The 14,760-nt window shown below is 52.6% G+C and overlaps 1 protein-coding gene across 1 annotated transcript in view; it reads right to left on the minus strand.

The window, feature by feature from the left end:
* Positions 1 to 13,725, minus strand: part of LOC138527535 (uncharacterized) — a 536,309-nt gene extending 522,584 nt beyond the window's left edge. The window contains exon 1 of the mRNA XM_069638782.1: positions 13,473 to 13,725. Within this exon, the coding sequence (XP_069494883.1) occupies positions 13,473 to 13,500 (28 nt within the window). The 5' untranslated portion in view covers positions 13,501 to 13,725. The remainder of the gene's footprint in view (positions 1 to 13,472) is intronic.
* Positions 13,726 to 14,760: the final 1,035 nt, after the last annotated feature.

Below are 14,760 nucleotides of genomic sequence, written 5' to 3' on the forward strand. Positions count from 1 at the left end.
CAGAGGACTGCAGAGACATCACAGCATTCATCACACCATATGGTCTTTATAGATATAAGCGGATGCCTTTCGGATTGGCATCTGCAGCAGCGGTTTTTCAAAGAGTTATGACTCATGTTCTAAAAGGTTTAGCCGGAACATTGGTATACCAAGATGACATTATTGTTTTTGGTAAAGGTTCTGAAGAACACGATAAAAGATTGAATGAGGTGTTAACAAGGCTGAATGAGGTGTTGACAAGGCTGAATGCTGTTGGGTTAAAAATAGAGCATAGTAAGTGCAAGTTTAAAGTAAAAGAGGTAGAGTATCTGGGTCACATGGTGAATGGTAAGGGGTACAAGCCTAGGTTAGAGGCCATGAGGGCGATTAGAAATTCACCCAATCCCACTAATAAGGATGAGCTCAGGTTGTTTCTTGCATTGTGTGAATATTATAATAAATTTGTTAAAAATGTTGCCAGTGTGACTGAACCCTTGAGGAGATTAATGAAAAAGGATTCTAAGTTTCAGTGGGGTGATGAATGTAATAAAGCAACAGAATGTATAAAATCTGAAATTTGTGGAGCTGTGGAATTGGGAGTGGTCGTCTTCGCGAGACAGACCAGAGTCACAGTGGATGCCAGTGGCAGTGGTTTAGGAGCGGTATTGTCGCAGATTGCGGATGATGGTTATGAAAAGGTTATAAATCGTGCTTCTAGAGCGATCTCAGATACTGAAAGTAGGCATTCAGTTATTGAAAAGGAATTGTTAGCTTGCGTTTGGGCAGTTAACTATTTTAGAAAATATCTATGGGGAAGCAAATTTATAATACAGACAGACCATAAACCTCTGCTTGAACTACTTACTGTGCATGGGATGTGTAAAGTTTCTCCGAGGTTGGCTAGATTAAGCCTCAAATTGCAGGATTGTCATTTTGCAGTAAAGTATGTGCCTGGGAAAAGAAATGTAATAGCTGATTACTTATCTAGGTTGCCTGTGATAGATGGTAACAAGACTGCGAAGTGGTAGCAACTGTTTTTGAAGTTACATCAAAGGAAACATGGTTGAGTGAACTTAATAAGGATGATATGTTACAAAAAGTCATGGAATATACCAAATCAGGTTGGCCTGAGAAGAGGTTAGTTTGTAATGACTGCATGAAGTTCTGGGAGATTAGAGATGAATTCTCTGTTGAAGATGATTTCTTAGTAAGGGGGATACATTAATTCCTCCACAGTTTAAAAGCCGTGAGATGATGGAATTTGCCAGATGTTCAGGAGTTGAGTGGAGATTTTCAGCACTTTATCACCCACAAACTAACGGGTTGGTGGAGAGGTGCAATAGAGTCATTGTCGAGACAGTGGAACTAGCGTTGAGAAACAATATTTCTGTTGATGAGGCACTTAAAGAGAAATTGAGGAGTGTGAGAGTTTGTCAGGAGAGATACAGGAAGGTCGCCATTTGAAATGATGAGAGGGAGAGTACTGTAACGCTCACCTGATTCCCGCAGAGGCGCCGGTCTTGACTGGGTGAATGCCGTATCTTCAAAGGTGATGTGTAACACACGGTTGGCTCTTTGGGCTGGACCTCTGTGCACTGTATGTCTGACTCGAAGAGTAAGATGTCTGCAGATAGAAAATATGGGATTAATGAACTGGGGTTATTGGGTGCCTCTCTCCTCTTCCCTTTCTCTTCTCCTGTAGAACCCCAAAGGTTAACACCCTCACCTTAGGTAAGTGAACGCCGAGCTCTCCATCTGCCTCGGGGCAGGGTGCCGTAACCAGTTTCTTCACTGGATAAGGGTGCAGGCCTCTTGACCTCAGAGGACTGCTGTCCGTCGTTAACTGCACGAACGGTAAGTTCTGGCCACTTCAAATGTCTTAAAAGTCTTTTGTAATGATATCTCTTGTTTTGCAGGGTTCCGGCGATGGCGGATGGCGGGCTGATGAGAGTTGAGGATCGAACTCGCGTGAGGAATAGAAGCGCCTGGAAGCACGTAAGTAAGCGCTTGTAGCCTGCTTCACGATGAGCACTAACTGTCCCTTTTATCTTGCAGGTACAAGTTCGGAGCTTTAGAGAAGCTGAAGGGTGCTGGAATACCCACTGGATTCGGCGTGGGAAGGAGTAATGGCACGTGAGTAATAAGGTTGCCCAATGTCTTTAAACGCACCTTCTTTTGTCTTTCAGATGCGAGATGCAGCGCCGAAGGCCTCCGGAGCGTGCGAAGAGCTGGTAAGCTTTTGTCTTTCAGATGCCGGAATGCAGTGCGAAGACCTCCGGAGCATGCGAAGAGTAGGTAAGCCTTTGTCTTTCAGATGCCGGAATGGAGCGAGGCGTTGGTGACAGCCGATGGACCAGGTAAGAGATGCGCTGCCACAGAAGACCGTAGTGCTAACCTGTTCTTTCTTTGTCTTTACAGATGCTGCTGAAGACTGGATTCCAGGATGGTAAGCCTTTGTTCCCTTAGGCCCAGGATCAGAAGCAGAAGACACGATGAGCGTTCTGCTGCAGAGAATGCAGAATAACGCAAAGCAAGATTCATCCATCGGGTGTGGTTTAAATAGCCTCCTGTAGTGCTTAGGTGTCTCCTTCCACAGCCACGCCTAGGTAAGAAAAGAGTTCCTGCTTTCCAGAAGAGTTCCAGTGTTCTGAACCTAGGGAGTGGCTCCTGCCCCACCCAACAGGAAAAGTAGTCCCAAACAGAAGAGGATCAGGGGTTCAACTGGCAGGTAAGTAAGCAGCATGGTCTGCTGCATGTAAGTCCACCCAAGCATTATGAGCCCGGCGCTTCCAGCGCTGGGACTGGGCATCTTTATGAGCCTGGTGCCACTGGCGCCAGGACAGGGTCCAAAAGGTCCCAATTGGGACTGGCTGGCACTCGGAACCGGGGTTATGGGTCTGCTTCCAAGGGAGTCGGGCAAGTCCTGATCTTTTGGAAGCAGAGATCATGACAGCACCCCCCCTCAAGGCCCCTCCCGAACCGGGCTTCTCCGGGGGTTTGGGCTTGTTAGGAAATGTTCGATGAAATCTTTTGATTAGACGAGGCGCGTGGACATATTCTGCAGGTTCCCAGGATCTTTCTTGGGGACCGTAGCCTTTCCAGTCAATCAGGTAAAATAGTTTAGATTTGGAGATCTTGGAATCCAGGATGCTTTTGACTTCAAACTCGAGTTCTCCATCAACTAGAATAGGTTTTGGAGATGTAGTTAGTCGGGTTTGAGGTTGCACGGGTTTTAATAGAGAGACGTGGAAGACCAGATGTATCTTCATGTGAGGGGGCAAGTCCAACTTGACCGCTACTGGATTTACTATGGTAGTGATGGAATAGGGACCAAGGTATCTTGGGTTGAATGTGCGTGGTCCTTTTAGAGGTAGATATTTGGTGGATAACCAGACTTGATCTCCTACTTGATGTTGGGGGGCTTCCTTCCGATGTTGGTCTGCTCCTTTCTTGTATTGTTCTTTAGCCCTTTGAAGGTGAGAAACGGCTTCCTTAAAGGCTTGGGTGATTGTAGAATGCAGGTGGTCTACTGCTGGTGTTCCAAGATCTTGGAGTGGATCCAACTCCGAGGTTCGAGGGTGACTACCGTATAAAAGAAAAAACGGGGTCTTCCCAGTTCCCGAGTGGACAGAGTTATTGTAGGCATATTTGGCTATCCAAGGGATATCTTTCCAAGTTTTTTCAGTTTGTTGTAGCATGCAGCGCAAATACTGTTCCAGAGTTTGATTGGTCCTCTCGGTTTGTCCGTCGGTTTGAGGGTGGTGGCTGGTCGAAAGTCTCACATCAATTTGAGCCGACCGACAGCAACCTCGCCAAAAATGAGAAATAAATTGACTACCTCGATCCGAAATTAGAACTGAAGGAAAACCGTGCAGTCGGACGATGTTTTCGAGAAATTCTCGGGCCAGAGTTGCTGCTGTTGGTAAGCCTTTGAGTGGAATGAAATGCGCCATCTTGGAGAATAGGTCCACGATTACTAGGATCGTATTGTATCCGGAGCATGGGGGTAGATCGGTGATGAAGTCCATAGAAAGCGTATGCCAAGGGCGAGGCGGGATGTCAATAGGGCGTAAGAGGCCGGCTGGTTTTTCCTTTTGACTCTTGTTTTGGGCGCATACTCCACAGGACATTATAAGGTCTCTGATATCTTTTTTCGAAGACGGCCACCAGAAGTAGCGCTTGATCTTTTTCGAGGTCTTGGTCATACCGGGATGTCCTTCCATTAAAGAATCGTGATAACAAGAGATTACATTTTTCTGTAAATCTGTGCTGGGCAGGTATAACCGTTCTTGGAAATATAATAGGTTTTCCTTCACCGTAAAGTCCTTTCCCTGCAGATGCCAATTCTGTATGTCTGCTGGAGTCACCAGTAGCCTGGCTTTATCCTTAACTTCCTCTATGGATTGTGTGGCGATTACACCTAGAATTCTTTGTTCGGGAATGATAGGTACAGGTTTAGGATTGATCAAATGTTCTTCCACTCCCATCCGAGAAAGGGCATCAGCTTTACCGTTTTTTGTACCAGGTCGATAGGTAATTATGAAGTCAAACTCGGCAAAGAATAGTGCCCAACGGAGTTGCCTAGAGGATTGAGCTTTTGCGGTTTTCAAATATTGCAGGTTTCGGTGATCTGTAATCACAGTAACGGTGTGTCGGGCCCCCAGAAGATAATGCCGCCAAGCCTTAAAGGCGGACTTGATAGCTAGAAGTTCCTTATCAGTAATAGTGTAATTGATTTCAGGAGGCGAGAATTTGCGGGACCAAAATGCCACGGGATGCAACTGATTGGTTACTGGGTCCTTTTGTGATAGAACTGCCCCCATGGCAAGGCTCGAAGCATCAGTTTCAACGATGTAGGGGAGTTCTGGGCGAGGATGTTTTAAGATCGGTGCAGAGATAAATCTAGTCTTCAAATTCTGGAAAGCTTGTTCCGCCTCGGTAGACCATTCAAAACGTTTGTTTTTCTTTAACAAGGCGGTGATGGGCTGGACTATTCGAGAGAATTCGGGGATAAACCTGCGATAAAAGTTAGCGAAGCCTAACATGCTTTGAACACCTTTTACGGAGGATGGCGATGGCCATTTTAGAATTGCATCGACCTTCTTTGAATCCATACGCACTCCGCTAGGTGATAATATGAATCCCAAGAATTCAACTTCAGTCACGTTGAAAACACATTTTTCCAACTTAGCGAAAAGTTTGTGTTGACGCAATCTCTCGAGGACCATTTTCACGTGTTTCCGATGTTCAGTTTCCGATGAAGAATAAACGAGGATGTCGTCAATGTAAACAACAACACACACATCTATGAGCTCTCTGAGGACATCGTTCATAAAATATTGAAAGGCGGCCGGGGCATTGCAAAGTCCGAAGGGCATGACCTGATATTCAAATAGCCCATACTTGGTGCGGAAGGCCGTCTTCCATTCATCGCCCTCTTTTACTCGTACCAAGTGGTAGGCTCCTCTAAGATCCAGCTTTGTATATATGCATGCTTTTCTGACTTGGTCCAGGAGTTCAGGGATCAAAGGTAACGGATATCTATTCTTAATGGTGATCTGGTTCAGGGCGCGATAATCTATACAAGTTCTAAGGTCCCCTTCTTTTTTTGGAACGAAGAACAAAGCTGAGGAAGCAGGGGACTTGGAAGGACGAATAAACCCATTCGCTAGGTATTGATCCAGGTATTGTCGGAGGTGAAGATTCTCAGGCTCAGTGAGGGCATAAATTCTACTACAAGGAGGAGTAGATCCAGGTATCAGGTCTATCTGGCAGTCATAAGACCTATGAGGAGGTAGAGAGTTAGCCTGATCCTTCCGGAAAACATCTTGGAATTCTAGGTATTCAGGAGGTAACTGAGGAGCCTCCGAGGAAATTGCTGCCAGTGCAACACCAGGTCGAGGGTGACAAGTAGAGACACATTCTGGAGACTGAACCGTTCTTGCTCGCCAATCGATCTGAGGATTGTGCTTCTCTAACCAAGGAATTCCTAGAATAATCTGGAACTGGGGGGCCTTGATCACATCGAACACGATCTTCTCATGGTGTCCATCTTGACTTACTAGCGTCACTTCTTGGGTGGTATGCGTTACTGGTCCGGAGGCTATCTCCGTACCATCCACCGTAGTAATGACGTCCTTTACAGCCTTTGGACAAAGAGTCAGATTCATCCTCAAAACCATTTCATGATCCACATAATTGCCGATGGCACCGCTGTCGACGTAAGCTTCAATCGCATGTAATCGATCCGGATGTTCAGGGCTAATGAGGACCATAGGTATCACGAAATGCGAGGTCACGGAACTGGTTTTAACGCTCGGCAAGAGGACCTCTATTCTTGTCGGGCGAGGTCGTTTCCCTGCTCAGAGTTTGTGACCCTGGTAACTGCAGCTCCTACTGCCTTCTTGGCTGGTTTCACCGGACAGTCTCGAAGAAAGTGCCCCGAGTTTCTGCAATAGAGGCATAATTGCAGCTGTTTTCTCCTTTCCTGCTCCTTTTGTGTTAGTGGTCCTTTCAGGCCCCCTATTTGCATGGGTTCCCCGGAGTCTACTCCTTTGGTAGGAGTTGGTGGTTTGGAAAATACTCGAGCATCAAACTTGGAACGATCGGCCTTCCTGTTCTGCAGTCTGTGGTCAATTTGAACGACTAAGTCAATATAGTCCGAACAGTCTTGCGGGGGATTCACTACTTGGGCTAAAACATCTTTGAGCTCTCCACGTAGACCTCTATAAAACAGCGTAATCCTTTTGTCCTCAGGCCATCGAGTTTCCACTATCAGTCTGTTGAAAGACGCAATATAAGCCAAAAGGTCTTGATTACCCTGTCGCAATGAAAGGAGCTCATTGTCCAAGGCCTGCCCCTGTGAATGTCTTGCAAACAGTTTTTCCATACTGAGCTGAAAAGCTTGAAAATCATGGAGAACCGGATCATCTTGATTAACTAGAGGGATCGACCAGTCTGCCGCATTGCCACTAAGGTACGAAAGCACGAAAGCTACCTTAGCTTGATCAGTTGGAAAGGCTGCTGGCCGGCATAAGAAGTGCAACCGGCACTGATTAATAAATACTGCAAACCTCTTTGGGTCACCAGAAAATCGTTCGGGCGGAGCCAGAGGTACATTCCCAGGTAGGTTGATCTGCACTGGGTTCGTAGAGGATGTTGAAGGAAGATTTGCCCCTGATGCGGGTAACGGAGTTTGTCCGGCTTGTGACTGTAGCAATTGTCTAGCGAGATCGTCTGTTCGTTCCTTGGAAATAATCAGTTCCCTTCTTAGAGCATTCGTTTCCTGACGGGCTGCATGCACTTCTGCTCTTAGTTCCCCAAGTAACTGGGCTAGCTGGTCGGTATCCGAGGTTTCCATAGCGCCTGGGTGGGAGTTTTGCGATAGGCTTTGCGTTCTGTAACGCTCACCTGATTCCCGCAGAGGCGCCGGTCTTGACTGGGTGAATGCCGTATCTTCAAAGGTGATGTGTAACACACGGTTGGCTCTTTGGGCTGGACCTCTGTGCACTGTATGTCTGACTCGAAGAGTAAGATGTCTGCAGATAGAAAATATGGGATTAATGAACTGGGGTTATTGGGTGCCTCTCTCCTCTTCCCTTTCTCTTCTCCTGTAGAACCCCAAAGGTTAACACCCTCACCTTAGGTAAGTGAACGCCGGGCTCTCCATCTGCCTCTGGGCAGGGTGCCGTAACCAGTTTCTTCACTGGATAAGGGTGCAGGCCTCTTGACCTCAGAGGACTGCTGTCCGTCGTTAACTGCACGAACGGTAAGTTCTGGGCACTTCAAATGTCTTAAAAGTCTTTTGTAATGATATCTCTTGTTTTGCAGGGTTCCGGCGATGGCGGATGACGGGCTGATGAGAGTTGAGGATCGAACCCGCGTGAGGAATAGAAGCGCCTGGAAGCACGTAAGTAAGCGCTTGTAGCCTGCTTCACGATGCGCACTAACTGTCCCTTTTATCTTGCAGGTACAAGTTCGGAGCTTTAGAGAAGCTGAAGGGTGCTGGAATACCCACTGGATTCGGCGTGGGAAGGAGTAATGGCACGTGAGTAATAAAGTTGCCCAATGTCTTTAAACGCACCTTCTTTTGTCTTTCAGATGCGGGATGCAGCGCCGAAGGCCTCCGGAGCGTGCGAAGAGCTGGTAAGCTTTTGTCTTTCAGATGCCGGAATGCAGTGCGAAGACCTCCGGAGCATGTGAAGAGTAGGTAAGCCTTTGTCTTTCAGATGCCGGAATGCAGCGCGAGGCGTTGGTGACAGCCGATGGACCAGGTAAGAGATGCGCTGTCACTGAAGACCGTAATGCTAACCTGTTCTTTCTTTGTCTTTACAGGTGCTGCTGAAGACTGGATTCCAGGATGGTAAGCCTTTGTTCCCTTAGGCCCAGGATCAGAAGCAGAAGACACGATGAGCGTTCTGCTGCAGAGAATGCAGAATAACGCAAAGCAAGATTCATCCATCGGGTGTGGTTAGTGCTTAGGTGTCTCCTTCCACAGCCACACCTAGGTAAGAAAAGAGTTCCTGCTTTCCAGAAGAGTTCCAGTGTTCTGAACCTAGGGAGTGGCTCCTGCCCCACCCAACAGGAAAAGTAGTCCCAAACAGAAGAGGATCAGGGGTTCAACTGGCAGGTAAGTAAACAGCATGGTCTGCTGCAGGTAAGTCCACCCAAGCATTATGAGCCCGGCGCTTCCAGCACTGGGACTGGGCATCTTCATGAGCCTGGTGCCACTGGCGCCAGGACAGGGTCCAAAAGGTCCCAATTGGGACTGGCTGGCACTCGGGACCGGGGTTATGGGGCTGCTTCCAAGGGAGTTGGGAAAACCCTGACCTTTTGGAAGCAGAGATCATGACACGCTGGTGCTCCGCTTGTCTAGGGTTAGGGTAAAGCCCTATCTAGTTCTGAACACCTACAGATTTCCTTAAAATGTGTGTCATTTGCTTTGCAAATGAAATGTGTTCAGTTTTCTTCGCTCTGCATTTTTCAGACTCTTAAGATCTATACAAACAGGCAAAAGATTGCTCTGTTTCAATTTTTAAAAAGTGAGCACCGTTCGCCGGTATTCACGGCAACGTACTTTGCATCCATGTTTAGTTTTGTGGTGCAAACTTTGTTGTAAATAAGGAACAACTTTCCACTCTGGTGAGTAAAAAGGTGTAGAGCTAAAAGACAATTTTTTTCATTTGTTGCCCCATTCCTAGTATAAGGGGTTCAGTGGTTTTAAAATATATCACCCACATTCTTCAGGGCCACAATGTAATGAGAGTGTATCTCGGCACAATCAACACCCTCGCGAGGAAACAGCACTAACACATGCGTCCATACTGAGCAAGAACCTCCAGACTAACCCCCTGCATGTGATACCATTAAAATAGAAGGGTTGGGGGTTGCGTGTGCCCTCCATCTCTCCTGAGGCCTAACTCAGCACCGCCCTCCGTCCCTCCTTAGCCCTCACTCAGCCCCACCCTCCGTCCCTTCTTAGCCCTCACTCAGCCCCGCCCTCCATCCCTCCTTAGCCCTCACTCAGCCCCGCCCTCCGTCCCTTCTTAGCCCTCACTCAGCCCCGCCCTCCATCCCTCCTTAGCCCTCACTGAGCCCCGCCCTCCATCCCTTCTTAGCCCTCACCCACCCCCGCCCTCCATCCCTCCTTAGCCCTCACTCACCACCGCCTCCATCCCTTCCTAGCCCTCACTCTCCCCCGCCCTCCATCCCTCCTTAGCCCTCACTCACCCCTGCCCTCCATCCCTTCTTAGCCCTCACTCAGCCCCGCCCTCCATCCCTCCTTAGCCCTCACTCACCCCTGCCCTCCATCCCTTCTTAGCCCTCACTCAGCCCCGCCCTCCATCCCTCCTTAGCCCTCACTGAGCCCCGCCCTCCGTCCCTTCTTAGCCCTCACTCAGCCCCGCCCTCCATCCCTCCTTAGCCCTCACTGAGCCCCGCCCTCCATCCCTTCTTAGCCCTCACCCACCCCCGCCCTCCATCCCTCCTTAGCCCTCACTCACCACCGCCTCCATCCCTTCCTAGCCCTCACTCTCCCCCGCCCTCCATCCCTCCTTAGCCCTCACTCACCCCCGCCCTCCATCTCTCCTGAAGCCTAACTCAGCCCCGCCCTCCGTCCCTTCTTAGCCCTCACTCAGCCCCGCCCTCCATCCCTTCTTAGCCCTCACTCACCCCACCCTCCATCCCTCCTTAGCCCTCACTGTGCCCCGCCCTCCATCCCTTCTTAGCCCTCACTCACCCTCGCCCTCCATCCCTCCTTAGCCCTCACTCAGCCCCAGCCTCCATCCCTTCGTAGCCCTCACTCAGCACCGTCCTCCATCCCTCCTTAGCCCTCACTGTGCCCCGCCCTCCATCCCTTCTTAGCCCTCACCCACCCCCGCCCTCCATCCCTCCTTAGCCCTCACTCACCACCGCCTCCATCCCTTCCTAGCCCTCACTCTCCCCCGCCCTCCATCCCTCCTTAGCCCTCACTCACCCCTGCCCTCCATCCCTTCTTAGCCCTCACTCAGCCCCGCCCTCCATCCCTCCTTAGCCCTCACTCACCCCCGCCCTCCATCCGTCCTTAGCCATCACTCAGCCTTGTCCTACATCCCTTCTTAGCCCTCACTCAACCCCACCCTCCATCCTTTCTTAGCCCTCACTCAACCCCGCCCACCACCCCTCCTTAGCCCTAACTCACCCCACCCTCCATCCCTCCTTAGCCCTCACTGAGCCCCACACTCCATCCCTCGTTAGCCCTCACTCACCCCCGCCTTCTGTCCCTCCTTAGCCCTCACTCAGCCCCGCCCTCCATCCCTCCTTAGCCCTCACTCAGCCCCGCCCTCTGTCCCTCCTAAGCCCTCACTCACCCCCGCCCTCCATCCCTCCTTAGCCCTCACTCACCATCGCCTCCATCCCTTCCTAGCCCTCACTCTCCCCCGCCCTCCATCTCTCCTTAGCCCTCACTCACCCCTGCCCTCCATCCCTCCTCAGCCCTCACTCAGCCCCACCCTCCATCCCTCCTTAGCCCTCACTCAGCCCCACCCTCCATCCGTCCTTAGCCATCACTCAGCCCCGTCCTACATCCCTTCTTAGCCCTCACTCAACCCCACCCTCCATCCCTTCTTAGCCCTCACTCACCCCCGCCCACCATCCCTCCTTAGCCCTCACTCACCCCACCCTTCATCCCTCCTTAGCCCTCACTGAGCCCCACACTCCATCCCTCGTTAGCCCTCACTCACCCCCGCCCTCTGTCCCTCCTTAGCCCTCACTCAGCCCCGCCCTCCATCCCTCCTTAGCCCTCACTCAGCCCCGCCCTCCGTCCCTCCTAAGCCCTCACTCACCCCCGCCCTCCATCCTTTCTTAGCCCTCACTCAGCCCCGCCCTCCATCCCTCCTTAGACCTCACTCAGCCCCGCCCTCCATCCCTTCTTAGCCCTCACTCACCCCACCCTCCATCCCTCCTTAGCCCTCACTGAGCCCTGCCCTCCATCCCTTCTTAGCCCTCACCCACCCCCGCCCTCCATCCCTCCTTAGCCCTCACTCACCACCGCCTCCATCCCTTCCTAGCCCTCACTCTCCCCCGCCCTCCATCCCTCCTTAGCCCTCACTCACCCCTGCCCTCCATCCTTTCTTAGCCCTCACTCAGCCCCTCCCTCCATCCCTCCTTAGCCCTCACTCAGCCCCGCCCTCCATCCCTTCTTAGCCCTCACCCACCCCCGCAGTCCATCCCTCCTTAGCCCTCACTCACCACCGCCTCCATCCCTTCCTAGCCCTCACTCTCCCCCGCCCTCCATCCCTCCTTAGCCCTCACTCACCCTTGCCCTCCATCCCTCCTCAGCCCTCACTCAGCCCCACCCTCCATCCCTCCTTAGCCCTCACTCAGTCCCACCCTCCATCCGTCCTTAGCCATCACTCAGCCCCGTCCTACATCCCTTCTTAGCCCTCACTCAACCCCACCCTCCATCCTTTCTTAGGCCTCACTCACCCCCGCCCACCATCCCTCCTTAGCCCTCACTCACCCCACCCTCCATCCCTCCTTAGCCCTCACTGAGCCCCGCCCTCCATCCCTCCTTAGCCCTCACTCACCCCCGCCCTCCATCCCTCCTCAGCTTTCACTCACCCCCGCCCTCCATCCCTCCTGAGCCCTCACTCACCCCCGCCCCCTTCCCTCCTGAGCCCTCACTCAGCCCCGCCCTCCATCCCTCCTTAGCCCTCACTCAGCCCCGCCCTCCGTCCCTCCTAAGCCCTCACTCACCCCCGCCCTCCATCCTTTCTTAGCCCTCACTCAGCCCCGCCCTCCATCCCTCCTTAGACCTCACTCAGCCCCGCCCTCCATCCCTTCTTAGCCCTCACTCACCCCACCCTCCATCCCTCCTTAGCCCTCACTGAGCCCTGCCCTCCATCCCTTCTTAGCCCTCACCCACCCCCGCCCTCCATCCCTCCTTAGCCCTCACTCACCACCGCCTCCATCCCTTCCTAGCCCTCACTCTCCCCCGCCCTTCATCCCTCCTTAGCCCTCACTCACCCCCGCCCTCCATCCTTTCTTAGCCCTCACTCAGCCCCTCCCTCCATCCCTCCTTAGCCCTCACTCAGCCCCGCCCTCCATCCCTTCTTAGCCCTCACCCACCCCCGCAGTCCATCCCTCCTTAGCCCTCACTCACCACCGCCTCCATCCCTTCCTAGCCCTCACTCTCCCCCGCCCTCCATCCCTCCTTAGCCCTCACTCACCCTTGCCCTCCATCCCTCCTCAGCCCTCACTCAGCCCCACCCTCCATCCCTCCTTAGCCCTCACTCAGTCCCACCCTCCATCCGTCCTTAGCCATCACTCAGCCCCGTCCTACATCCCTTCTTAGCCCTCACTCAACCCCACCCTCCATCCCTTCTTAGGCCTCACTCACCCCCGCCCACCATCCCTCCTTAGCCCTCACTCACCCCACCCTCCATCCCTCCTTAGCCCTCACTGAGCCCCGCCCTCCATCCCTCCTTAGCCCTCACTCACCCCCGCCCTCCATCCCTCCTCAGCTTTCACTCACCCCCGCCCTCCATCCCTCCTGAGCCCTCACTCAACCCCGCCCCCTTCCCTCCTGAGCCCTCACTCACCCCGCCCTCCATCCCTCCTTAGCCCTCACTCACCCACACCCTCCATCCCTCCTTAGCCCTCACTCACTCCCACCCTCCACCCCTCCTTAGCCCTCACTCACCATCCCTCCTTAGCCCTCACTGACCCCCGCCCTCTATCCCTCCTTAGCCCTCACTCAGCCTCATCCTCTATAGCCCTCAGTAGGAGTGGTAGGGCCTCACTACCCCCCAGTCCCCCCCCCCCCGGCCACCCCTTCTACCACACCCCCCCACCCCCTGGCCTCCCCATCCATCCGGGCAGAGCAGGGTGTCTGGAAAACATATCAGTTAAGTCTTCAGGGGGGCAGAGGGACAAGCAGGGCAGGCGTCTGTCTCCTGTTGCTGCCCCCTGGATTTGTCCCCCTAGAAAAGCTGTAATCGCGTGATTAATCTCACCTGTCCTGACCCCAGCAGAGCTCGCCATGCTGCCCCTCACACTGGCACGGGAGAATAGGGGGGGCACTAGTCACCAGCCACCGGAGGGAGGACTCTGCTCACCAGCCACCAGAAGGGGGGGGGAACCAGGAGTGGATCAGGCCCCCGGTCATTAACGCCTCATAACCCCTTGGAATTTACCGCGCACTGCTGGCGGTCCGGAAAGGACGGGGTGGTCATTAGATGGAGTGGAGATATCCGCCCCATCTGCCGAGATAAATAATGTGGCAGTGCGAGCTCCAGTGGTTGAGATCCACGCCGTGGTTTCCTTCCTTCTCTGGCAGGAGGAGGCGGGGTCTGTGTTTGGAAACTATTTGGGAGTTTCCTGTCTGCACAGAGGCAGCTCTGCGGGGTCCCAGGGTGGGCCCATGGCTTCTCTGTAGGCTCCAGAGAGCGTGCTGTGGATCCACTGCTGCAGTGATATGGCAGTGTGCAGACACCTCCAGAGTGTGGCAGTGATATAGCAGTGTGCAGACACCTCCAGAGAGATTGTGTGCTGTGCATCTAGTGGTGCAGTGATATGACAGTGTGCAGACACCTCCAGAGAGTGAGAGTGTGTGCTGTGGATCTAGTGCTGCAGTGATATGGCAGCGTCCAGACACCTCCAGGGAGTGAGAGTGTGTGCTGTGGATCTAGTGCTGCAGTGATATGGCAGTGTGCAGACACCTCCGGGGAGTGAGAGTTTGTGTTGTGGATCTAGTGCTGCAGTGATATGGCAGTGTGCAGACACCTCCATCCAGAGAGTTTGTGCTGTGGATCTAGTGCTGCAGTGACATGGCAGTGTGCAGACACCTCTGGGGAGTGAGAGTGTGTGCTGTGGGTCTAGTGCTGCAGTGATATGGCAGTGTGCAGACACCTCCGGGGAGTGTGAGTGTTTGCTGTGGATCTAGTGCTGCAGTGATATGGCAGTGTGCAGACACCTCTGGGGAGTGTGAGTGTTTGCTGTGGATCTAGTGCTGCAGTGATATGGCAGTGTGCAGACACCTCCAGATAATGTGTGTGTGCTGTGAATCTAGTGCTGCAGTGATATCGCAGTGTGCAGACACCTCCAGAGAGATTGTGTGCTGTGCATCTAGTGGTGCAGTGACATGGCAGTGTGCAGACACCTCCAGAGAGATTGTGTGCTGTGCATCTAGTGGTGCAGTGATATGACAGTGTGCAGACACCTCCAGAGAGTGAGAGTGTGTGCTGTGGATCTAGTGCTGCAGTGATATGGCAGCGTCCAGACACCTCCAGGGAGTGAGAGTGT

The sequence above is a fragment of the Ambystoma mexicanum genome, chromosome 14 (assembly GCF_040938575.1).
Source record: "Ambystoma mexicanum isolate Mex_15411 chromosome 14, UKY_AmexF1_1, whole genome shotgun sequence".
Classification (NCBI taxonomy): domain Eukaryota; kingdom Metazoa; phylum Chordata; class Amphibia; order Caudata; family Ambystomatidae; genus Ambystoma; species Ambystoma mexicanum.